Here is a 23844-nt window from a genome sequence, read left to right on the forward strand (position 1 = left end):
CAGTTTGGTGTAATTACATGTGCCGGTGGATGTTTGCTTTGAACCAAGTTGCCAAGACGTGTTCTGTGATAGTCTTCCCCGTGTCTGTTCTTTCATTTGCTCTCTTGGGAGCAGAGCAGACTAGTTTAATGCCGTGCTTGCCACCTTGCTCCTGCTTATGCTGTACAAACTGTCTTGATGATTTCTATAGAACTAACAGTTTTCCCAGAACCCCAGGCCCGTTCAAAGAAGGAGGAGTAGCTGGGTTCTTGATCTCCCTTCCCTGCTCACTGCTCAGCTTACAACTTGCATCAACTCCACCGGAGTTGCTAGCACCCCCCTCCCACTTTCTTGTAAAGCATTAGGATGCTATAAATAAATTCTCAAATGGTGGGCTGATAAAGCCATCGCATCCCCTTACTGTCGGAAGGAAAAATATGTACCAACAAGGAATCTAAAATAAAATTTGCCCTTTATCTTTTTATTTCCTGCTTCCATTTAAAGGCTTTCATATTAAATGTTTTGTCTCCTGCTGACATGACAGCTGATGCTGTGCTTATTTATGGGAAGCAGAGTTAGGGCGTCGTGCCAGTTCTGCTGGAAAGATCAACGTGAACTAGAGAATAAAAAGAACGGCCAGTGAGTGCTGCCCGAAGGACCCTCCCTCCGGCGCTGCCCCTGTCCAAAGCAATCACGGCAGCGTGCCTCCCCCGGGATTTCCACCACAACTTTGTTCGACCTTTAAAGAAGGGCCCTCGCGCTTGGACAGCTGCCTCCAGGCAGGTGCTCCAAAAGGCTTTGTGTCCGCTAATGAACGGAGCCTCCCCGCAGCGGAGCGCGCGAGGTGCGCGTCCCGGGCTCGCTCCTTACCCGCGCCGGCGCAGAGCCGAGCGGGGAAACCAGATCCCTGGGCTGCCTGGCTGCTCATGTGACTGTTTGACCAGCTAACCTCGAAGTAGCGAATGATTTTTGTGCGGATGCTTGCGTAACTGGGGAGGCAGGTGGCAAGCTCTGAGCCAGGGCCCGCGGCCGTCTCCCCGTGTCTTTGCATTGCGAGAGGGCCTTCGTGGGCGGTGGAAACCTGCCTTGGCTGAGAGCTGGTGCTCGGGCTGGGCTTGGGCCCCTCGCGCCCCTTCGCCCCGCCGGCAGCGGTGTCGCAGCCCCAGGCTGCGTGACCTCCCGCGAGCGCGCGGCTGCCGGAGCCCTAGCTGATCTGGCCTTTAGGGCTGCCTTCAGCTTGTTCGCATCATCGCTCCAAAACAGCACCCAGCAGCTGACCCCGACGCCGAAGTAAAGCTCGTGGGGCGCGCAGGAGCCCCGGCGGAGGGGCGAGCCGGCGTGGCTAAGCCCCCGCCCCGTGAGCGCGGCGTGGGGCGTTGCACGTCGCGCGGCTGCCGCGGGCGGGTGGGATGCCAGCACAGCCCAGCGCAAGAACGACGATGACTCAAGGGCAGTCCGAAAAATTTGGCATTGCAAGGAGGGGGAAAAACTAGACTACTGGTATCTGCGCAGGAGAGGAGGGAATGGGCACAGCAAAACAGGGTCACGCTGTTCGTGTCGGCAGGAGCCTTTGGCAGGGCTTAGCTGACCTGTCCGCTGCCCTTCCCTCCTCTGATACTTATTTTGAAGGGTTTTTTTTGGTCTTCCCACCACTTTATTTTAAAGTCTAAGCCCACGTTCACCTAATTTCACTCCAGCTCTCACATAGATAAAATTAGTCCTTTGCAATGAGAAGGAGCCAGCCCAGGTCACGCCGGGCTGAGCCCTGGGTGCAGCTCGGATTACCCAGGCGCCGCGGCCGCGTGCCCCGGCGGGGAGACCCGCTCCCCAGCGCCTGCCTTGCTCGGAGGGGGGCCCACATCTGCCCCGGGCGAGTTTGCACACTCGTCGCCGTATTTAATTTCCTTGATATTGCCGTGGTTGGATGCAAAGTGTTCGTTTGTTTTAAAGCTCTCCGGGGTGGGGGCTAGCGTGCAGCCCAGTGCTTCCAGCCACCGCCGCGAGCACAGCGGTGCCGGCGGAGGGTGCGCGGACCTGGGGAGCGAGGCGAAGAGCAACCCGGCGGTGACACCCTGGCACAAGCAGCCTTGCCGTAAGGGCCACGCATGGGCTGGTGGTCTCGCACCCCCCATGTAAACGCGCTGGCTGGGCTGCAGCTCAGATGCTCCGGGAACCGCGGGAGAGAGCGATGGGGGGAACGCGCCAGGGCAAGCAAAGGACTGTCAGGGAAATGCCGCGGACGGGGGCCGAGCGCGTCGGAGGGCTCCGGGTCTGCGGGGCATCGCCGCGCTCCCGGGGCCGCGGCCTCAGCAGGCGAAGCGCCGCGGAGCTCGAGGGGCTCGAGGGGCAGCCTGCCCGGGGAGGCGCGGAGCATGGGGGCAGCAGGGACACGCGCGGGTCCCCCGCGGGGGCCGCCGCTCCGGCGAGGCAAGGCGCCAGCACCGCATCCGCGGGCAACGGAGGCTGCAGCCCTCGGGCTGGCCAAGGGTGATAATAACTTTGTGCCCATAATTAGTTCTTAATTAGCATAGTTTTAACGTGAGACGGGGCTGCTCTGCCCTTCGAGGGCTCCGGCTTGGCGCGGGCAATCAGCCCGGCCGCCGCTCCAGCAGCTCGTGCGAGCCTGCGGCCTCGCAGCCATTCGCGGGCTCCGGTGCAGGCAGCCTCAGCGCGGCTGTTTTAACGGAGAGCCAACGGCAGAGGACGTGCCTCCGGCCCGGCGGTACGCCTGACGTAAAAATGAGATTGCTTCGATTAACGCTTGCATTAAAAATGCATGCAACATCCAGCAGGACAGGCGGCTGCGGGGGAGCAAGGTGTGCTGCAGCGGCGCCCGTGCTGCCCCTCGCCTCGCCTCGTCCTCGGCAGCGAACGACTGGACTTAAGGCTTCCTGCGCCTGAGGATCACGTACTGGCTTAGCTTCTGTTTTCAGGGTCCTTTGGAGCAATGTGCTGTAACGCGCGCAGAGGAGAGGATTAGGGACGTCAGGACTTGCAGGCGTGTTTGCCTGAGCGCTGCTTGTCCTTGCTGGCCCTCCCGTCTCTCCTCAAAAATGGGGGAGAAAAAGCAGGAGGAAACACGCTTTCGTATTAGCGATCGTGGCGGTGCCGTGGGGCACGGAGCTAACGGCGCTGCAGCCGCCCTGGCTGCCCGTCCCGGGGGGATTTGAAGGTGCCTTCTGTGCACACGCAGGCGTCGATCCGAGCCTGCGCTGCGCCCTTAGGACCCGGCTACCGCCGCGTAGCTGCTCCAGGGGAGCCGGTGCGGCCCCAGGGCCCCGTTCGCAGGCAGGCTGGGCAGCTGAGCACGGGACCCGCGTCCCCGGGGCCACCCGTGCAGACATCGCCTTCTGCAAAGAGCGGTCGCGGTCCAGAAAGGCTTCTGCTGTCCCCGGCCCCCTCTGTTGGATGACCGGGGACTTGGTCTCGGGAGAACCAGCTGCTGCCCTGCGGAGATGGGGAGTTAAGTGTGATTAAATTCATAGAGCACTGCGATTCCTGCGGTTTCCTGGCAGGAGAAACATAATAAAGTGAGTGGGGAGAGATGCGTTTCAAGGACTTGGTTGTGATTTTTCTTTTTGTTCCCTTGGGGCCTTTGCTTGTTTCTTGACTTCACCGGAGTTAGCTCTAGCCTGAGCCCATCTCTGCACGTTTTTGATCCAAGCCCAACAGCGATGCAAACTCTTCGGTTCCTCCGTCGCTGCGGTGCTGGAGGCTGCCGTGGAGCAGCCCAGCGCCCGGAGAGCCGAGCGGCCCGCGGCGCCTTGGACGGGCGGGTTTATCCTGGGGGGAGGAGGGATGAATCGCAGCGTGGCAGGAAGCGGGTCAGCCTTTCCCGTGGGACCCCGACCTCGCCGTAGCGCGACGCCCGCAGCGTGGGCTCGCCGGCTCCTTGGGAGCCTCCTGGTGCTCCCAAACACCAACGCAAATCCCAAACGCAGCTGGATAACTGCGAGCTGCTCCCTCTTCCCTCTCGTTTATTCCCTCCGCCGGGCGCTAGCGGCATCAATTATGTCGCTGCGGGATGCCGGCAGCCTCGGCGTTCGTGCGTGTTAGCTCCCAGCCGCCGCAGCGCCCGCGCAGCCGCGGGCTCCGTCGTAAATCCTACGGATACGGCGGGGAGGCTGCAGCAGAGCCTGGCGCTGCCGGGGCTCCGGCGCGGACGGGGGCGAAGGCGGAGGTCCCCGCGGGAAGCGGGGTCGGGATGGGGCTGCGGCGCTTGCCCGCGGCGGTCGGAGAAGAGCCTGCGCCCTGCTCGGCCGGGGCTGCCTCGGCGGCCGCGGGAAGCGGGGCCGATGCCTGCGCACGGCCTGCGCGTGCTCTGGCGGGTACCTGTGCGCTGTTCAACACAACCCCACAGCAGAGGTGTTTAAGGAGTAATTCGTAGTCCGGCCGTTCGGTTGAAGGGACAAGAACAGCGATGACATTTTGGCGAGGGAGATACTTCGGGCCGTACAGAAGGAGGAGGAAAGACGGGCGAGTATGTTTTCCCCATGAATGAACAAGGCATCCTAGTCAGAAAGGTTGTTTAATCTCTGTTTTACACCTGACCTTTCTTCTCCTCTTGCCGTAGTCTCTCCAAAGCTGGGACCTGACTCAGAGCTGCATTAACCCCTGCTTTGCAGGTGGTGCTGAGGGCCAGCAGAACACCGTCGCGAGAAGCCGTCGGGGTACAGCCCCATCACCCTCACCCCGGCGAGAGGTCCTCCAGGCTGGGGACGTGGTGTGGGTGCAGAGGAGGTAAAAAGCCTTGTGGCTCCCGAGGGCACTTCAAAACCCAAGCTTTGAGCAGCAAAGCACACGAAGGCCGGGGTCCCCGTGGCCTCTCCTCCGTGGGCTTTCTGCTGGCTGCTAGCGTGGTTGAGGTCCTGGTGATGCTGGCCCTCCAGCGGAGCCTGGACGTGTCTCCCTCCTCCCTCTGGCTGCCGCCTTTGTAAGCCTTATGGGAATTTGCTCCCAAATTCTCTACCCCTTCTACTCCATTTTGCTGGAATTGGCCAACGGATTCCAAAGTTGTTGGCGGGGGATGCACCACCAGCTGGCTTCAGAGAGTGAGTGCTTAAGCCTTGCTTCTGCAGGAAAGCAAGCTAAAAAACTCACTTTCCAGGGCTAAAATATCAGCATAAAGCTGAGGGTTGTCAGGGCTCAGGTTGTGGGGAATCAGGGTCTTTGTTTTATTCTTGTCTTTAATCTCATCCTCTGCCCCCGACCATCAGTTCAATCCCTCTGGTCTCTGTGATCCTGTTTTCTCCCCTTCAGTTAGAGAGAATTTTTGCATCCATCAATCGTTACCTCAGCAGCAAGATTTTCCTCCTAACCTCCTGCCGTTTTGACCCAAAGCTCTTTCAGCTTCTTCCCCATCGCAGCCTTCAGGGCCGTGTTTGTGGGCAGCGATTTGTTAACGTCCCCCGAGTTACTGCTGGGCGCTGGCTCGGGTGCCCCAGGGATGTGAGAGCAGGTGCCACCTCCTGGGGTCGCAGCGATCGCTGCCCGGCCGCGTGGGCTCCGCGTAACGCCCGGGCTGAGGGCAGCCTACGCGGTGGCCCTGCCGCCGAGGGACATGCTGGCAAAGGGAGGAGGCAGGAAGGAGCGGGGGAAGGAGTCCCGGGGAGCGTGACAGCCTGCCTGCTGTACCTCGGACCTCGCATCGCCCTTCCCCTTGCAGGGACGCCCGGAGGCTCGTGCAAGCTGCGTGCTGCTGGTCCGGAGAGCGACCGGCGCTGCAAGAGCACGCTGGCGGCGGGGCGGTCCGGGCCCGCAGAGCCGTCCGTCTCCCTCCTGTACTTGTGCGCGGAGGCGGTTCGGAGGGGAGGCACGCGCTTGTCCTCGGCTCTGCCAGAGGAGGCAGCTCAGCCCTGGCAGGAAGCTCCGAGGGACTTTTCCAGCCCCTTGTCGGTCCCAAACAGCCGAGTGTCAGCTTTCCCTGCACGAGGCCGTTGGCAGGAGACAGGGCCGGGCGTCAGGAGACTTGGTTTCCTTGTTCCTGCTCACCTGCCGCGAGACTTCGGGCAAATCACGATCTCTCCCCGTGCCTTGTCCCCTCTGCCCGAAAGCAGCTGCAGGCTGGCGCAGAGGTTGGGGCTGGCCCGGAGCATCCCTGCCCCAGCTCCCGCCTCCCTCCAGCGGCTGCAGCCCCTCTGCCCGATCCTCCCCAGCATCGTCCCCACGTGAACCGGGCCCCACACGCCCCGATGCCTTTCTCCAGCAAACAAGCAGGGTTTTTGGTTGCTCGGGCGCCTGCGAGCTTTGGGAAGCCGGCGTCTGTCCCCGTGCCCCCTCCAGCCCCACGTGGGGTGGCGGGGCTGGGGGAGCCCCCTTGCCTCTCCCTTCTGGTGGCAGCTGGGCTCCTGAGCCCGCTCTCAAAGGGCTGTGGGAAGATGATCAACAACAGTCTGGCAAAGCTGGAGGGAGCTTTTGCGCAGGGTAATGTGGAAAACACCACCGGGAAAAAAAAGCAACAGTTGTTTTCCTGGAGAGGCGCAAGGGAGCCAAAACACGGCCGCGCTTTCTGGAAACCCTGCACACGCAACTCGGGTGACGTGGCCACCAGCCCCTTCTTCCGCAGCTCCTTAACCCTCTCGCACACACAGGTTTGTTTTCCTTTAACGCCCAGCATGTTTTCTCTCCCCTTTAAAGCTCAGCTGTCAGCTGGGCATATCACAAGCTTGCCAGAAACGTCTGCGGGGTCAGGTGATGTCCCCGCGTGTCCCTGGGCTCCCCCCGCTCCCTCAGTCCTCATACTGGCGCAAGACCGCCGTGCCCAGGCTGTAAAGCGGCGAGAAATCCAGCCCGGACAGCATCCCGACCGAGGCGGGGGCCCACGCTGCCAGCCGAACGCCGTCGGGACCAGCGCTCTGCCGGCCGAGCCAGCAGGTGAGGGGCCAGGACACCTTTTGCATCGGCACTGGCCACCTTCTAGGGTGGGATGGATAAGGACTGGATTTCGGAGAGCAGGTGGGATACTCTTAGTATCTCCGTAAATGCGGACGTGCCTCGCGGGGCAGGAAGGGACGGGAGCAAGGAGGACAGCGGGAACCAAGGGGAGCTGGTGCTAAACCCGCAAAGAGAGTGACTCGCGCTGGGCAAAAAAGCTTCATGGCTTTAGGTTCTCCATCGCACCCATGGTGCTGCTGGAAACCTCATGGCTGCTTGGCAAGGGGGCTCGCAGCGTTTGGGGTAAAGTCCGGGGGATGCTGACGCTGCTCCGAGGCCAGCCAGACGCGAGCTGGTGCCGGAGTGGGGCACGGAGACTGTCCTGGATGGGAAGGAGCGTGGCAAAGCGAAGGGCACTTCGGAGCCAGGTCTTGATTTACGCATAGTTCCTAAAAATATCTGGCAGAAAGGTAAGAAAAATTGCGTTGTTACTTCCAGGTCAAGGCCCCGAGCTGAGATAAATAGGTATAACCCTCTGGTTACAGATTTGCACCTCAAGTTACCCGCCAGTCTGGGCCTGTTCCTAATAAATAACTGGTGGTTGCAGAAATGTTTCCCTTGGGTTCAGGAGTCGATAAAGAACCTCCTCGACGTGCACGTCCCCGCGGCGCTGAGCGTCCGTGTGAAGGGGTGGCTGGGCTGATCGCACGTTCCCCGTTTGCGGGGCCCTATGAAGACTAGCGCTTGATCAGGAAGTTGCAAATTGCTGCCCTTGCTTTGTTGTTAACGTCGTTATTGATTAGTGCATTTTGTGCGGACATGGTAGCTGAGATGCTAAATGAGCTGAGCTCTCGGGAGCTTTGATGTAAAGCACGCCCGAGGGAGGCAGCCCGGAGAAGGGAACAGGCGGTGCCAGTGGCACACAGTATTTTTACAGCGATGACCAGCATCCAGTCTCGTTTTCTGGGGCTGTAATTCCCACGTCTCTGCGGTCACAGGGATAGCGTAAAATCCCGCTTCCCCGGCTTGGCGTGAGCTAGGACGGCGGCAGGGAGGGGAGCCGGGGCAAGCGGCGCAGCCCTAACCTTTCCCTCAGGCTCGGCGGCACCGAGTCCTTTTCCGGCCCCGGTGGTGCCGCTGGCAGCGGAGCAGGGCAGACCCTCTCCATGCGGCTCCGGGAAGTGTCGTTCCTGGGCAGTGAGCGCTGGGGGTGGTCTGGGAGCGGCGGGCGGCTAAAATAGAGCGAGAAGTTTAAGGCAAGAGCAGCTCGAAGGCTGCCGAGCCCGGGGTAGTGGCAGGGCACTGAAAACCCGAGCTGCAAGGTGGTTGGTGCACGTTCGAAGGTGTCTTCCTGCCCTTTGCGGGGAAAACCCAGCCCTTGCCCACCTCCGCGGCGATGCTGTTGCTTTGCACCATCTCCCAGATGCCCGGGCCATCGCAGGCAGAGGAAATGGGGTTTTTAGCAGCCTATCAATCCAAGTTAATGTGATTCCCATCCCTCCCTCCTAGATCCTGCTGCTTTGCAAAGCAGCCAAATAAATCCTTCAGTGCAGCAAACTGTATCTTTGCATCTTATTCGTGAGGGATGTGGGGACCAGTCATAAACTTTATGAACATCATTTTCTTTCAGGAAAGGAAATACAAGATAAAAGAGCTCAGGGTTTCTGCACATAAGGATTTATGGGAGAATGGTTAGAGCTAGGTTTCTTGCAGAGAGCCAGGCTTTTCACTCTCAGCACACTGCTGCCCTACAACTATTTTTGCCTGGTATTGCTGTAGTTGAGGGAAGAGCAGAAAAGGCAGATTTAAAAATTAATTGAGAACTAATATTGTAAGCACTTGAAGACATGTGAAAACGGCCATGTGGAAATGCATGGAGGGCTTGATCCTGAGTGACTTGGAGTCAGTGGGAGAGGCTCTTCCTGACTGCGGTGACTTTGGCCTGGCCCAAAGGCAGCCCCATCTGAGGAAAGAAGGAGCTGGATGTATAAATAACTCAGGAGCTGTAATGAGAAACCCAACTGTGTGAAAGAGGAGAGGGAGAATTGGCAGTTTTAATAGTGTTTGCACAGGGCCTGAGGGACGGGAGGCCGTGGAGGCAGGAGTCCTCGGCTGATCCGCGGCACAGGACAGCCTGGGGGTAAGTTTTTGCCGTGTTGCACCAGCCGTGGGGGGTCTATACCTGCTTTGAGGGACCGGTCTCCGAGGATGGGAGGCTGAGCTGGAACTGGGAGGGTACACTTTATGCAAGGCCTTGGATGTGTTTTGAGGTATGAGGCCAAAGATTGAAAGGAAATGTGGCAATTGGGTTTGGTAAAATACATCTGTGCGTTTCCATCGCTGATGTCCAGGCCGTGTTTGCATTCGGTGCAGCCTGCAGCAGCTTCCCTGCTGACTCGTGTGAGCTGGCTATCTGGCTTTGAACCTAGGCCAGTTCTGATAGCAAGAGCTATGGCCATACAGATCTCTTCACATTAACGGAGGCATTATTTTCTTGCCTTTTAATTAAAGCAAAAAAAAAAAAAAAAAAAAAAAAAAAAAAGTATCGGCACCCTGCAGTGTTCGAAACCAGACTTTGAACATAACTGTTTATGCGATGCAGTGTTGTCCTCAGGGGGGTCTGTCTGTCTCCCTGCTTTGCCCCCAGCATGGTGGACTCAGAGCTGTAAGAGCTTCTGCCTTCGACAGGATGGAGTGGACATTAATTAAAGACTGGAGAATGACATCTGCTTAGTTTCTTTTGGCCATGGCTAGAGTTGGGAATAAATGAGCTGTTTATCTCAAGCTAGTATCTTTTGGGGGTAAACCAGTATCTTTTGATGTTTGGCTAGCTGTAAATGAGATCTGCGTGAGGAATAACAGTACCCAGTCATCAGCGCTCCCGGCTGCCGAAACCACTGGCTGGCGTTCCCCGGGCACAACAACTGTCCAACGCTGATTGCAAAAGCCCGTGGCTAGACTTGGTGTGGCTCAGCCTAGCAGATTTTAGTTACAAATATGTGATCATCTGAAATGCAAATATTTCTCAGACCAGGACACGAGGCTGAGATTCATTAGAAGGAATGCTGATATACTCTGACAATAGCAGGGAGAAGAGTCAGGGAAATGGTTGCTTGCAGATGTTTTGAAATATCTTCAATGTTTTTTTCTGGATTGGAGAGTTTTCTGTAAAGAGAAGGAGGAAAGTATTTTCTTCCCCTCTAATTTCTGACTCATTTTCATCTGCAGTGCCTGGGTTGTGTTTTTCATTATTATTTTTTGCTAGAGGAAAACTATTCATGTTTTTTTTTGTTTTGTTTTTGAGACAAATGGGTTTTGAGGATACAGATTTATCTGTAATTCTGTGTATTTTTAGTGACGTAAGTATCTTTTGGCATTCATGATAACTTGAGCCAGAGAGGTGATTTGGTTCAAGAGTGTCTTGTTTCAGAGCAGCTCAGACCAGCTCAGTAAGTGTTTGCAGTAACATTTACCTGCTCAGAATGAACAAGCTGCTTCAGAACAAAAAGTAAATGAAAAAAAAGCCCCTTTCTCCTTAGTGCAGATCTTGCTTGGATTTGCTTAAGAGTAAACAATAAAAGCCTTATCAAATTGTGTTTTTTTCTCTGACTCTCTTTGCAATGCCAAGGTTGCCAGAATTGTAAGTGTGTTATGTCAGCTGCGTTTCAGCCTTGGAATGTCTCTAAAGCAATAAATACTGGATTGAAGTCATGTTGTGCTCTCTGCTCCAAAGAGGTGTTATGACAAATCTGCTTGCTTTTTTCTTTTCTCTTTTCTCCTTTTTTTTTAAGGAGGAAAAAACCTATGGTTCTGAAGGGAGAAGTCCTCTTTAAAAGTTGCGGCAACTTAACAAAATGCTAAATGCTTTTATTAACTTCTGGAAAGGCTCTGAAAAGCTGTGTCTTCCTAGGCTGAAAACCACTCATCTAAGTGGCCTGGCATTGTTCCTTCAGTGCTGGTACAAGCTGGTAATTGTAGAGTAGAAATTCCTTTCTGAAGTGTATAGTGACGAAGGAATGAAAAAAAAAAGGGGGGGGGGGGACCCTTGGGGGGTGTTAAAGGAGCTGTTGCATGTGTTTTGGAGGTGGGAGTTTCTTCTTTCCCCTTCCTCTCTGGGGAGGCACATCTGTTCCTTCAAACCATTTCATCCAACTCCATGCAAAAAACAAAATGAGCACCTGAGTTAAGTGCTTGCTTGTTCAGTGATTTGATTACATCGGGAGGAGCAAGAAAGAGAAGTTCAAGCATCAGAGCTTTGACTCTTTGTTTCAGGTTGGGGAATATGCTAGATTTCACTGGTTGAAGACCCCAGGTATGGCAATAATATAAGTGCTAATATTAGAGGAAAGGCTGTGCCTGCCTTCCTTACAGTGACCCTGAAGAGTGACCCCATGGCCCGTGTCCTGGGATGTGAAAACTCCAGGTTTAGTTTCCTGCTTTCCTAGAGACTTTTGGTGTGACCAGGGAAGGTGCCCTGTTCCCTCTGATACTCGGTGTCTCCCCTTTAAAGAAGGGGATGGCAGTGCAGCCCGGGTTGTTGGGGCTGCAGAGGTGGCAGGAATACGACCCTGCTCACAGTGGGCCACACAGGTGATGGAGGCTTTGCTGTAACAAAAAAAAATCTTTTTGTAAACAAAAAAAATCTTTTTTTGTAAACAAAAAAAAAAATCTTATTATCTACTGCACTGGTTTTCTTCTGGCAAACACTACTGACGCAAACTTGCCCTAAGTTATGGTAATGTGGCAGGAACAAAGAGAGTCACCTGTGTTAACAGGGCTGGGAAAGACCAGGGCTCTGCATTCTCCCTTTTGAGGGCTGTAGGAGCATGGACCAGACCTCAAAAGAAGGATGAATTTTTTCCCATCACATATACTTTGGGATCTGGATTGTCTTCCTCTGATTTTACTGCCCTGATGGTATAAAGCAAGGCTGCCTCTGCAATGTAAATTTTAGCTCAGTTGCCTGTTCATCTTCCTCCCTGGCTACCGGAGCCTCTGCCCAGTATCCACCAGTGCGAGAGCCATCTATAATCTTTGTGCAAAGAGGTCTTTTTGAAAGGGGTTTTTTTGCAGGGTGCTTGCAAGAGAAACCAGGGTGCTTCTGTCGCGGCAGTACAGCACAGATGTGGAATCTGTGTGTATTTTTTCAAACAGATCATTTTAGAGTCAGATCTTGTTCCTGTCAAAATCAAGGATGAATTTTTCTCTGGGGCTAGAATCAGGAAACAAATCTGTTAGCTGAATGCTCCCTTGTGCTTTAGCAGAGAACACGGCTCGCCTCGTTGCACAGCATTTGCAGAGGTCAGGTAGAGTCAGTGTTTGGTTTGCAGCCTGGGTGGGAGCTGTGTTGGTGCTGTTTTGACATGCCCTCGTGCCACGTATGTTCTCATGACGGAGGAAACGCTCTTCCTAATCTCTGGTGTTAACTGACAGGGAATGTCTCAATCTGATGTTTCTTTAGAAGGTGTAGAAAATGTAGCTAGCACCATTAGCAGTGTTAAGAGGCAGAGAACTGCCCAAGGACATGAACTCTATCTTACTAATAAACCTCCTTCACAAGGAATGTCCTAGCTTGAGGAAAGACTAACTACATCATTAGCAATCTCTCATAGGGCAAACTGGGACTGTTTGACAGCAAAGGTTTTCCCTCTCATGAGGAGAAAGGTATAGTGTATTAATAACCTGGCCTTACCGGCCCAAGGACTGCTCTCATACAGCCGGTTTGAAAAGGCAGCCACATGAACTTGATAGCTCTTCTCCCTTGCCCTCCTCTGTTTCTTTTGTCCCCGTTGGGTCTAAGCAGGGCCTCTTCTGGAAACTGCACTTCAGGCTGTGGCTTCCTGCCAGTACCTGTGCATGTAAAGATCTCCCCTTATATGGGTGCACTTGGCACTTGCCTTCAGTACGTAACATGCCCTGCAGGTGTGAGCCGCTGGGGGATGGCATGGAGGACTCATGAGGCAGGGCTGTATTCCTATCCCTGCTGGCATCCCAGCACAGGAAGGAGGTTTTGCAGTGACTTGTGCCACCTCTCTCACCCTCCCAAATATCCTTTGTTTTGTAGACAGGGCATCAGTGCCAAGCTGAGAAGCCTGAAGGCATCCTGGACTGACGTGTCAAGATCCAGACTTGGCATTCATTGCCCCAGTGCAGAATATTCTGAAACCCTCTTCTGATCCCCCCTCACTGTTGTTAAACGAGATAGAGACATTCATATTTATCTGAGCACGAAGCAGACCAAGCACCATGGTGGGGAAGAGTCCCCTGGACCCCAGCGACACCAGGAAAGTGGTTCTCTTGGAGCCTTTCGTCCACCAAGTGGGGGGCCACATGAGCATGATGAAGTACGATGAGCACACGGTCTGCAAACCCCTCGTCTCCCAGGAGCAATGGTTCTATGAATCGCTGCCCCTGGCCATGAGGCAGTTCACACCTCAGTACAAAGGTAAGACTCGGGCAGATGGTCCACTGGAAAAGCAAGGAAACTTATTAGGGAGCACTGAAACCAGTGGTGAAGCCGAGAGCCGGCCTCTTGCTCCCAGCTGTGAAGTGGTGTTCCTTGAAATGTTATTTCAGAAAGGTGCTAACAACTAGCAATATTTCCCTGGAATTAGGCAGGTTGCTGCTGAGCTTGGGATAAAGGCTAGTGTGATGAAGCAGCACCACAGAGGAGATACTGGCTGGCTAGTGCAGGGTTAGGGCCAAGCTGTGAAGGCTTTAGTTCCTATTTCTCTCATGCAGATCATGTTTTGCCGAGCAAGGACATTGCCAGGGAGTTTGTGCATATGAGCAGGTCTGTGGGAAGGGAGCAATTTCCTGCGTCTCCATGATGGTACAGCTGTGCGGACTCTCTGATGTCTATTAAGCCGAGTGTTGAGTGTTGGCTGATGGCACTAGGAGTTCCTCTCCAGTGTCCACCCACCTGCTGACGTGGGACTCCGTAACATGGAGGCCTCCCATTATGTCAAAAAGGGCTGAAAAGGGACAGATATGGAAAGATGGAGGCCAGGAAAGTGAAGTGGTTTGTTTGGGCTGTCTGTAACTTTTCCTGCCCAAACCACTTTGTCAGCTGAATCTCTTGACTTAGCTAATAAAAAGAAGCATTTGGTGTCCATGGGAGTCTTAGTAGTTTTTTAAAGAAGTCTTTCCTCCCTTCCTTTATTCCCCCACTATTTTTTGCTTTTACTGCCAGACTTGTGCTGTTCATAAAGCTCCTGACCCTGGATTTTTGTGGGAGGCAAGAAGCTCAGCTGTCACTTAAAAACTAAAATATCTTTTGGTCCTTCAGCATTACAAAGAAGAGCTCAGAATGTCAGCTGAAGTTTTGATGCACTTCCAATTCAATCTCTCCCTTTCCCAGAAAGTCAGGGGCCTTTTTAGATTTATGGGACAATGTTAAAAGGATGCTTAAGGAAAAAAAAAAAAAAAAAAAAAAAGCCTTCCTCTAAGCAATTTTCTGTAGCTCATCAACAAGCAGGGCCCAGGGTTCAGTGCTGGAGAGCAGGGCCCTGCTTTATCTCTCTAACAAAGATGTTAAGCAGTAACAAACTATTAGTTCAGGGGTGGCCTGGTTATTAATACCTTTTTATCTCCTTTTTCTTTTCTATTGGAAGTCCCAGTGAGTTTTGCAATGAGGGGCAATTAAATAAGAGTTCTCCAATTTGTCATCAGACACACAGGCTTTTTTTTCTACTTGTAACTGACCCAGGCCAAATACTGCACAAATTAAAAGGAGGTGGGATGTTTTCCCATGAGGAGCTGAGCATCAGGGGAAAATTCCTGAGGTCTTTATCACCTGTTCACACGTGTTGATGTTCCTCATCTCTATTCTTAGTCTGTGGTGGGGCGCAGGGACCATTATGAAATGATGACATTATGTGTAATGTTGATCAAATATCATCATTCAAACCTAACACCAAGTTGGCTGCTTAAAAATGTCTGCAGCTCACTTAACTATGTCAGGCACGCTGGTGACCTTGAGACCGGCTTTCCTCCCCACCAGCTACTTCAAAAACTCCGCCTGCCTAGTTCAGAGTTTGCAGCGGGGTTACGGACTTATTTTCAGGCCCAGTTCTGCACTGACTGTATTGCACATGGCAGTAAATAAATGCACTTGTAAATTTAAAAATAAATCCATGAGGGAAGAGTTACATAGCAAAATGCTCCTGAGAATCACCGGGATGCCACTAGCATGGTGATAGCATCTGTAAATATACACTGTCTGCCTCGCCTGCTTTAGACAGAACGGGACTGCATTTTTGGTGCAACTGAAAGGCCAGCAAAGATAAGCACCTATACACATATTTGGTCCCAGATAGGTGTTTTCTTGTTGTAATAAAAGAGAAGGTCAGTAGCCATCACTATGCTAAAGCTGCGTGGTATATATTTGTTTTGCACATGTAGGTCACCTACAGGACATATGCAAAACCACTCCATCCCTTAATGAAGTACAACAGGAAACAAAAGTACTTTTTAAGGCTGAAAGGTAAGCTTATGAAGGCAGAATTTTCAACTGGAAGGAGGTGTGATGATCACATTCCCTTGCAATTGAGCAGCTCCTTTTTTGCCTTTGAAAATCTCCCAGTTAATTTTCCTATTAACGTAAGATATTTAAGATCTCTTAGTTCCATGCCATTTATAATGTTTTTAGGGCCAGATTGTCAGTACTATGTAAATCAGCACAGCTCCATTGACTTGCAGATATGTAACTGGGACAGTTTTTAAGGTTACAGGCTGCTGTAGTGCAGTAACTGAGGCACAGCGCTAGATTTGGAATCAAGGACTCTGTTTGCCTCTCCGTGACTTTTTAAAAATAAAACGGCTTTGATTCAGGCAAAAGAGATACTGAGTTTTTTCATGGCTGCTTCCCCTGAAAATTCAAAGCATCTGAGTTTGTAAGACTTCTGCTTGCTCTTAGTTACCTGTAATATGGATTTTTACAAATGAGGCACAGCTTAAGATCATGCACCTGATGTAAGAGCCAGAGGAAAACAGATCTCCCTTTGCTCATGATGACCATGAGCAAAGGGCAGAAACAGCTGAAAATATTTCTTACCCCTCACTTAAGGTTTCCCCTCCCACATCCTCAGTGGAGCAGTCTGCGTTCCTCACTCATTTCAGTGCAAAATTAGCTGATGTGGCTGAACCTCTACAAAGTGTTCAGACTGACACTGATTTTATAGTGAAACGGAACAGAAACCTTGCACATTTGTCCTGGGGTCTCACCTGCGAAGGGGCATCCCAGCAGAGGGGCCGAACCGAGGACAGGAAGGCAGCACGTAATGCCCAAACATCGCTGGCTGCGCAGGGCTGTGAGATGCAGACCTGGTGAAGCGCTGGCCACCCCACGTGCTCTGGAAGTGGAAGGGGGCTGCAAACACACAGGACTTGTGAAATTCAGGCTGCGGAAACTTCTCTTAGTCAGCAGAACTCAGCAGACAGGGCTCTGCACACACATAGAGAGGGCACATCCTTTGTGTCTGTGTTTACTTACTGTAATCTCACTTTATATGGAGAGAAGGGAGTTGCTTATTTATTTGGCAGATTTGCTTGGGAGAAGAGTTCCCTTCTTTGTAAACTGCAGAAATGCATCTCCCTGCAGTGAGTAACAGACCAAGTGAGGGTGCTCTAGCGACTGTGAGGTAAAACTCAACTCAGGGTATTGCTAACATATGGGCCTCTTTCCAGTGATGATTTTTGTTGGTCCAACAGTCTTGACCAGCCTCTTTTGGATCTGCCTTACTGCAATTGGCTTGAAAGCAGCAGCGTTCTGCTGTGGACAACCTATGTGGCTGGCATCCTATCTGAGCCTGAAAGGGTGATGCTCTAAAAATGCCTATACTGCTTTGAGAGACTCAGAAGCCCTGACAGAGGGCTGCTTGCTACAAGTACAGCAATGCCCTGAGCAAAGGACTGCTGTTATCAGCCTTCCCAGAAAGGTCACAGCCATCTCCTATGGGAGCCGTGGCCATTCCTGCTCTGCCATTTGACACGTCAAGGCAGCAGTCCAGCTGCCAGAGCTGGGCTGAGACTGGGGTAAATACCTGGCAGGCTGAATGGCATTTGAGCCCTGTGATTCCCATAAAGTCAGGAAAAATTGTAATGCTAATATATTAAATATATAGTGGAAAATACTAACCATCTCTCTCAGCTTTCAGCAGCAGATGTTATGTCCCTCCTCAAGTACCAACGCTGGGCACGTAAAGGTCCATTCCCTCCTGCTGGCCCAGGGTGACCGCTGTTCCTGTGCTGCTCCTTGGCAGTTGGGGAAGGACACGTCCATGACAATGTACAGGCACCATGCACAGAGGTGGCACTGCCAGCCCATGCATATGCTTTTGGAGATTAGACCTGCTCTGGTTTTGCTGGTGTGCCAGTGGGCAGCAATTTCTCTGGGTGTGATTGTGTCAGCAAAGCAAAGCAGAGAGAGAGAAAAAGAAAAAGGCAATCAGACACTTTAGATCTTGGAAAGCTGTAAGGCACAAGCTGTCCTCTCCTTCAGTCCAGCTAATGTAGGTTGCCCAACTGCCCTCCTTTCAAAGGTCATTTGAGATAATCCAGCAAAAAAAAATCGCTCTCAGTATTTTCAGTGTAATTTTCCCCTTGTCCTAACAGTAAAAGCCCAAGTCCTTGTTTGCCATCTATAGCCTCACACCCTTTGGTCAAAATGTCTTGTTCTGTGTCACACAATGAGTCAGAGAAGAGCTGGGACTAGAGCCCTGTCTCCAAGGCTAGCCACTGAACAACCACCCTTGCTGCTACAGTGAAAGTGAGACCTACTGCCTTGAGACCTGTGACATGGATGACACCATGCAGAATTGCCTGCTTCTGATAGGCAGAAAGTTCTAGGTAGCCACAGAAATTTGTTAAAATAAAGCAATTCCCTTCCTCTGCCCTTGCCACCTCCTCTGTAGCACTTGGGAGTGTGCTACAGCTTTACTGCCACTGGAGTGCCACTGCACTCTCTCTGATTAAGCAGTTGACGTGCCAGTTGTCTTTGGAAAATTCCTTCCCTGTCCCCAACCCTCTCTTTGCTTTCTGCCAACAAAAAGTGTTAAAAAGTGAGACCTGAATCCCTTGTCATAAATGAGCCAGGAGCTTCTGATCCCACACTGGGGTCTTTGCAGGGTCAATTGTTGCATAGCAGAGCCTGGATGTCCAGACAGGAATGGAGAACGAAGGAACATGATGTTCGAGTGAGGCAGCCATATCTGGAGAGGAGGAGGGAGTATTAGAAAAGCCTATGGCTGTTTTCCAGGGTATCAGTCTAATGGTGTTTTGGGAGCCTAGACTAGGATGATCCCTAGACTGGGATCATTGTGAGGGGTCACTGAAATACAAGGAAGCAGCTGCTAAGCATCAACCCTCTCAGGAGCACCTTCTGATGGTGCACATGGTGACCCAAGCCTGTATGATAATGCCCTGATTAATCTGTTGCCCAGGAACTGATTCCAGTTTGTTCTTCCCTCTTTTTCTGCAGGTATCATTTCTGTGCACCTCAAAAAGGACAGCCTTGGCAACCTGACCCTGATTGCGAACCCCAGCTTGCAGACGGAGAACTGCAGCCTGCTGGATAACACCATCAATGAGTCATCAGTAACAATATGGCACAAGTGCAAGCGGGCCGCCAGCAGCAGCAACAGCAGCGAGCACACACTTGTCAAGTGGAGTCACACACAGCTCTCCAAGACCCTCAAAGACAGGTGAGAGCGGGCACGGGCCTAATGCTGCAAACATCCTCCCAGGCCTCGCTTCCCACTTCGGCAGTGGGACCTCCTCCTGCTTTGGGCAGGGTCTACCTGGGTGGGTTTCCATGGCATGACTCTTGATTTAAGGCAAGGTCAGAAGACAACGAGTCCAGCTAGTTGGCTTCATGGCTCACCTCTCCCTCTGTCTGTGGATGGAGCAGGGCATATTTGGCTATCACTCAGATGATGTCACTCAAATTTATGCCCTGAACACTGCTTTCCACCTGCTCCCTTTGGGTGCAGCATGGTCCAAAAGCAGTGAAAAGGAGGAGAGGCCACCAGCCTCCATGAGAATAGCCACCGAACACACTCAGCATGTAATGCCCTTCTGCTAGGAACTGGCCAGAAGTAGCAGACATGCGGTAACTGCATACTCAAGGGTGGTTCAATCCCATCCTCGTCCCAGGGGACAGATGCGTCTGAGGAGCATTAGGGTACTCACAAGCAAAGTCTGACCTTTGGATTTGCAGAGGCTTTCAACAAGACATCTTTCATCTCAAATTGGTTTGGAAAAGACCTAGGTCAGCTGTGACTGAAGGGTACAATATTGCTACTGTGAAACTGCTGCCCTCAGTGAGAACAGAATTACAGCTTTTGGATGAATGAGAGCAACAAATGACCCTACAAGGAGAAAAAATATTCTCTTTGCGCCCTCCCTCACCTCCTCAAGGCCAGTCCCTCTAAAATAGGAATCATTCCCATTGTTGGACAATTTGCCTGTGTTGTACCTGTTAGATAAATGGAGATTCCTGATCACTGGTGCTATGAATGGTGCTTTTCAGAGAAGCCAAGCACACTTTGAAATTATGAGGAAAGTAAGTATTGGCACTCAGCAATAGCTAGTTTTCTGAAAATTACTTTCAGGAGTAACAAAGGATCTCTGCTGGTTGGACATGATGAGTATGTTTCCTTTGAGAGTCCCTGAAAATCTACCTTATCGAGTTTGAGGTTCTACAAAAGAGGGAGGGAGGGAATATTCTCTTCTGGAGCTTATAAACCAAACACGTTCTTTTGTGCGTTTTGTCTAGCTGCCCCGGGAAAATGCTCTTGAGTACAGACCTTCAATACTGTACAGATTCACTCTTGGAAGATGCAAATGGAAACCAGCTTGAAAGAAACAGCTACAACCCCTGGGGACTGCACTGTCATAGGCAGCACCTGAACCGCATGTCCTCCAAATATAATGAGAACAAACTTCATCGTATCCTTTTTCTATCTCTACTTGCCCCCAGCATAGTCTTGACCACAAATAATCAGTAATAATCAATATATGTTTTACTGCAGGGTATGTGCCTCCTCTTCCCAGTTCCTGGGCAAATACAGAGTATAATTGCCCTGTATCATATCCCACTCCTTGAAAAGAAAAGAAAAGAAAAGAAAAGAAAAGAAAAGAAAAGAAAAGAAAAGAAAAGAAAAGAAAAGAAAAGAAAAGAAAAGAAAAGAAAAGAAAAGAATCCCCTGGCATGCATTTAAAAACACAACTATATAGGAATTAGCAGCTGCCTTGCCTTTTATTTTTCTATTACACTTCATTACCCACCAGTCATGTGAGTAATACAGTTTAACAACTTCCCCCACACCCACTGGAGTGAATTTAATACGAAGAAAAGGTGTTGGATTGACAGCCCAGGGCTATAGTGTCACTAGAGAATGGAGCTGTTGGTACTTTAATTGGTAGGACTGTACTACAGTAAATTAACTGAAATTGGCAGCAAGGGGCCTATAGCAATGACATGTTGGTAAAATTGGCTCAGAAAGTCTCATTACAGTTGTGAGCTATTATGGAGAACGTCAGCAGTTGCTGTGATTTAAGGCCTCTTTCAATTAGAATTTAGAAGTATTGGGTTTACCTTAACTCATGTTTAGAGTTTCTCTTGCTTGAAAACGTGGTATCAAAGTACAACTACCCCTGCATTCTGGACCTAAAGATGGGAACTCGGCAGCATGGAGATGATGCCTCAGAGGAGAAGAAAGCACGTCACATCAAGAAGTGTGAACAGAGCACCTCCGGGTCTCTGGGTGTTCGCATCTGTGGGATGCAGGTAAGGTAGAGTCTCAGTCCTTTCAGTCTGTGTTCGAAACACAACTTGAAACCAGGTTGGATATCTAAAGAGATTCTTTCCTTTGTTGATGTAAATTGAGGTAGTTTCATTCCTATTTCCCACTGAGTTTCTGGTCATTTCACCATGTACCCTGTCCTCAAACAGGAATAGATGCTTAGGGGTATAAGAATATGGCATATATAGGGTAATTCTTCCCTCATATTCCCTCTTTACCATCTGGAGATTTGGCTGCTTTCATAACTGGTGCCTACCTAGGGTCAGCCATGTTCAATAGCCACCAAAGTAAACAGCTGAAACCAATTTACTGCAGCAGAGAATCTACCTGTACAGGAAACCAGATTCTCATCTTATACTCAGCTCTGGACTGCTACACAAAACCAAAAGCAAAAACAAAAAGAAAAAAGGTAATTTACCACAATCATTCCCTCACAAAGCTGTCTCCTCTGATCAGTGCAAGTGTGAGGGGCTTAATTTCTGCTAAGTGTTATGGTTCCCCTTGATCAAAATCACTACCCTTCCTCTTAGAAACTGAAACCATACAATTGTTCCACCTATACTTACCAACCAGGTTTCAAAGCATTGTTCTCCCGTGCCTGAAGGATAATTATGACAATGATGATTATAAAGCACACACATAGTAGTATAAACATACAGTGTCAAAAAATGTGTTCATTTCTGGTCTTTGATATCCTTCTGTTGAGCAGATTTTCCCTTAAATTATAACCAGCACATGAGCTGGATCCACTTTCTCATTCTTACCAGTGTTAACAGATCTTCATAAATATATCTGTCTTCATCGTCTTGTATTTCTGTTTTTGAAAAAAATAAGATTATTGATGCCCATGTGTTGCATATTGAGAGAAAATACAATAGCAGAGGTATTCCTGTATTACTGCAAACTCCTAACAGGGACGGAGGGAAAAAGCTCTAAATCATTAATGACGTGCCTGTGAATTATAGCCGTACGGGTTTCACGAAGGAGTAATTTATAGCAGTACAGCAAGAATCTGCACCAGTGGTTTAAATTGAGTAGCTTAAATCTCCAGAAAAGGCAGGAGGTGGGATTCAGTGGGAAGCTTTCAGTACATTTCCAGTATTGCTAGACTGCAGAGGCTCTGTGTGTCCCATTTCTCAGCCTACATCTGAAGTTTTTAGATTAAGACAGAGCCTAGAACATTGGAAAACTGAAGAATAAGACACGCACCGAATTTGAGCTGTTGTTCTCTTTCTTCAAGGTTTACCAAGCTGACACTGGACAGTTTCTCTGCAAAGATAAATATTATGGAAGAAAACTCACCCCTGAGGGATTTAGGCAAACATTGCGCCAGTTCCTTTGCAATGGTAACTACCTCAGAACGGATCTCTTGGAGCCCATCATCTTGCAGCTAAAAGCTCTGCTTTCAGTTATTAAGAAGCAAAGCTCTTACAGGTTCTACTCTAGCTCACTTCTCATCATCTATGACGGACTGGAGAACAAAGAGAATATGGCACCCTTGGATAATCACCTTCAGGGGCACTTCCAAAAAACAAACTGCACTGCGTCGCATGGGACTGGTCATTTCAAAGTCGATGTCCGCATGATAGACTTCGCCCATACCACTTTTAAAGGCTCAAAATGCAATCACACCACTTACGATGGGCCAGACCATGGCTATATTTTTGGTCTAGAGAACCTCATCAAAATCCTTCAGAATATCTCAGAAGGAAAATGACAAATTCTGTGAACTAGCCTGGATTTACTAGTCATACTCCTGAAAAGTACTGCATTGGGTCAGTTGTATGGAACCCTCACAGCTGCTAAATGTCATGTGCATGGTTTGGAATGAGAGCACGGACAGCTTGCTAGGAAAGTGCAAAAATGCTATGTGCCATTACTGAACTCGAGTGTAAAAAGCAAAGAGCTGAAAGAATCTGTTCTGTCTGCAATCAATCAGAAGATTTATTTTCCTTTCTTGTTTTACTGCTGTCCTTGATTTATTTGTGAGCCAGAAGCAAGCATTACTTGAAAGAGTCTTAACGATAAAACAGGACCTGCTCACCTCCACCACACTCACGAAGCCACGCAGGCTAAGAAGATACTGTGCATTTGAGTGAGACTCTTCAAATGAACTGGCAGGTCTTAACAGATTGCAGCATTACTTTCAACTCATGCTCAGTGCTATGGGCTGAGCACACTCAAAGACACAAGCAAAAGAAAAACATATCTCAACGTTCACAGTACAGATGCCCAGCGCTGCAAGACTGTAGGGGCATCTGTACAGTGCGGGCATATGGTACTTTGTTGAAACACAAATGTACTAGATTCTATAGAGCCAGGACCTTTGCAGCACTTAGGTGTAAAAGCAGATGGACCTCAGACCAAGAACTGTGCATTGCCAAGGTTTAATATCCTTGTGGGACATAACAGGCCATATTTCGGCAATTTTCTAAGCAAGGGCTCCATAGGGGCTGGAACGTGATGATTCTGCCAGATACCAGTCATGAAAACATTCACATCAAAGTACTTTTGCTTCAAAACGGCATGTGAGATTCAGTGAGGAACTAGATATTAAAGGTCACCTAGAAATTCTTTGGTAAAAATATTGTGTGTATGTGTTTGGAGGACACAATAACAGTAACAACAAAACTTGATACAACGATGTTTACAGCTTTTGTGGACAGATTTTAATTATGGAACAACAATATAATTCCTTCCTGCATGGTGTGGGAAACCTGAAAGAGAAATCCTTACACAAGGAATAGAGCTACAGAACTCAGTTACTGGGGAGTAAGAGTATAAATAAAATTGTCTAAGTAACCCTCACTTGTCCACCTTTTTTTTCCCCACTTCCAAAGCATCCTTAAGTTATCTTTTGTTTAGAGCTGTGTGTTTTGAAAAGAGGCATTATTTCCACAGGTTTAAATACCAGATCTCAAGAGAGATCCTTTCACTTGTATTTTACTGCATACAGCTGGTGAATCACTACAATTTATAGCTGGAAATTTTAAGTCATCTGGCCCAGTTGCATATTTTACTTGGCCTAAACTGCATCTGAGAAGAGCTCATTATTTACTGGACGTTATTCACAGTGTTGCATACTTCTTGCCTACAAAATCAGGACAATTACAAAAAGCCACACTCTAATTGTGAAAGGATGAAGCCATCAATTGTCTTGGCTCATTTGTGCAGCACAGTGCTGTCA

General features: G+C 50.3%; 1 protein-coding gene across 4 annotated transcripts; it reads left to right on the forward strand.

Annotated features, from left to right (window-relative positions):
* Positions 1-6774: 6774 nt before the first annotated feature.
* Positions 6775-23461, forward strand: IP6K3 (inositol hexakisphosphate kinase 3). 4 transcript variants are annotated; one of them, XM_062595109.1, is made up of 6 exons: positions 6775-6852; positions 12917-13297; positions 18332-18554; positions 19628-19800; positions 20466-20641; positions 21898-23461. In XM_062595109.1, exons 2-6 carry the CDS (start codon positions 13099-13101, stop codon positions 22372-22374), a joined length of 1248 nt encoding a protein of 415 aa, XP_062451093.1. In that variant the 5' UTR covers positions 6775-6852; positions 12917-13098; the 3' UTR covers positions 22375-23461. The 4 variants fall into 4 exon arrangements, with proteins under 4 accessions (XP_062451093.1, XP_062451095.1, XP_062451092.1 ...); XM_062595108.1 differs by lacking the exon at positions 6775-6852 and adding an exon at positions 6862-6933; XM_062595110.1 differs by lacking the exon at positions 6775-6852 and adding an exon at positions 15256-15337 and having other exon boundaries at positions 13215-13297.
* The last annotated feature ends 383 nt before the right edge of the window (positions 23462-23844 follow it).

This window comes from Rhea pennata, chromosome 25 (genome assembly GCF_028389875.1).
Source record: "Rhea pennata isolate bPtePen1 chromosome 25, bPtePen1.pri, whole genome shotgun sequence".
In the NCBI taxonomy this organism is placed as follows: domain Eukaryota; kingdom Metazoa; phylum Chordata; class Aves; order Rheiformes; family Rheidae; genus Rhea; species Rhea pennata.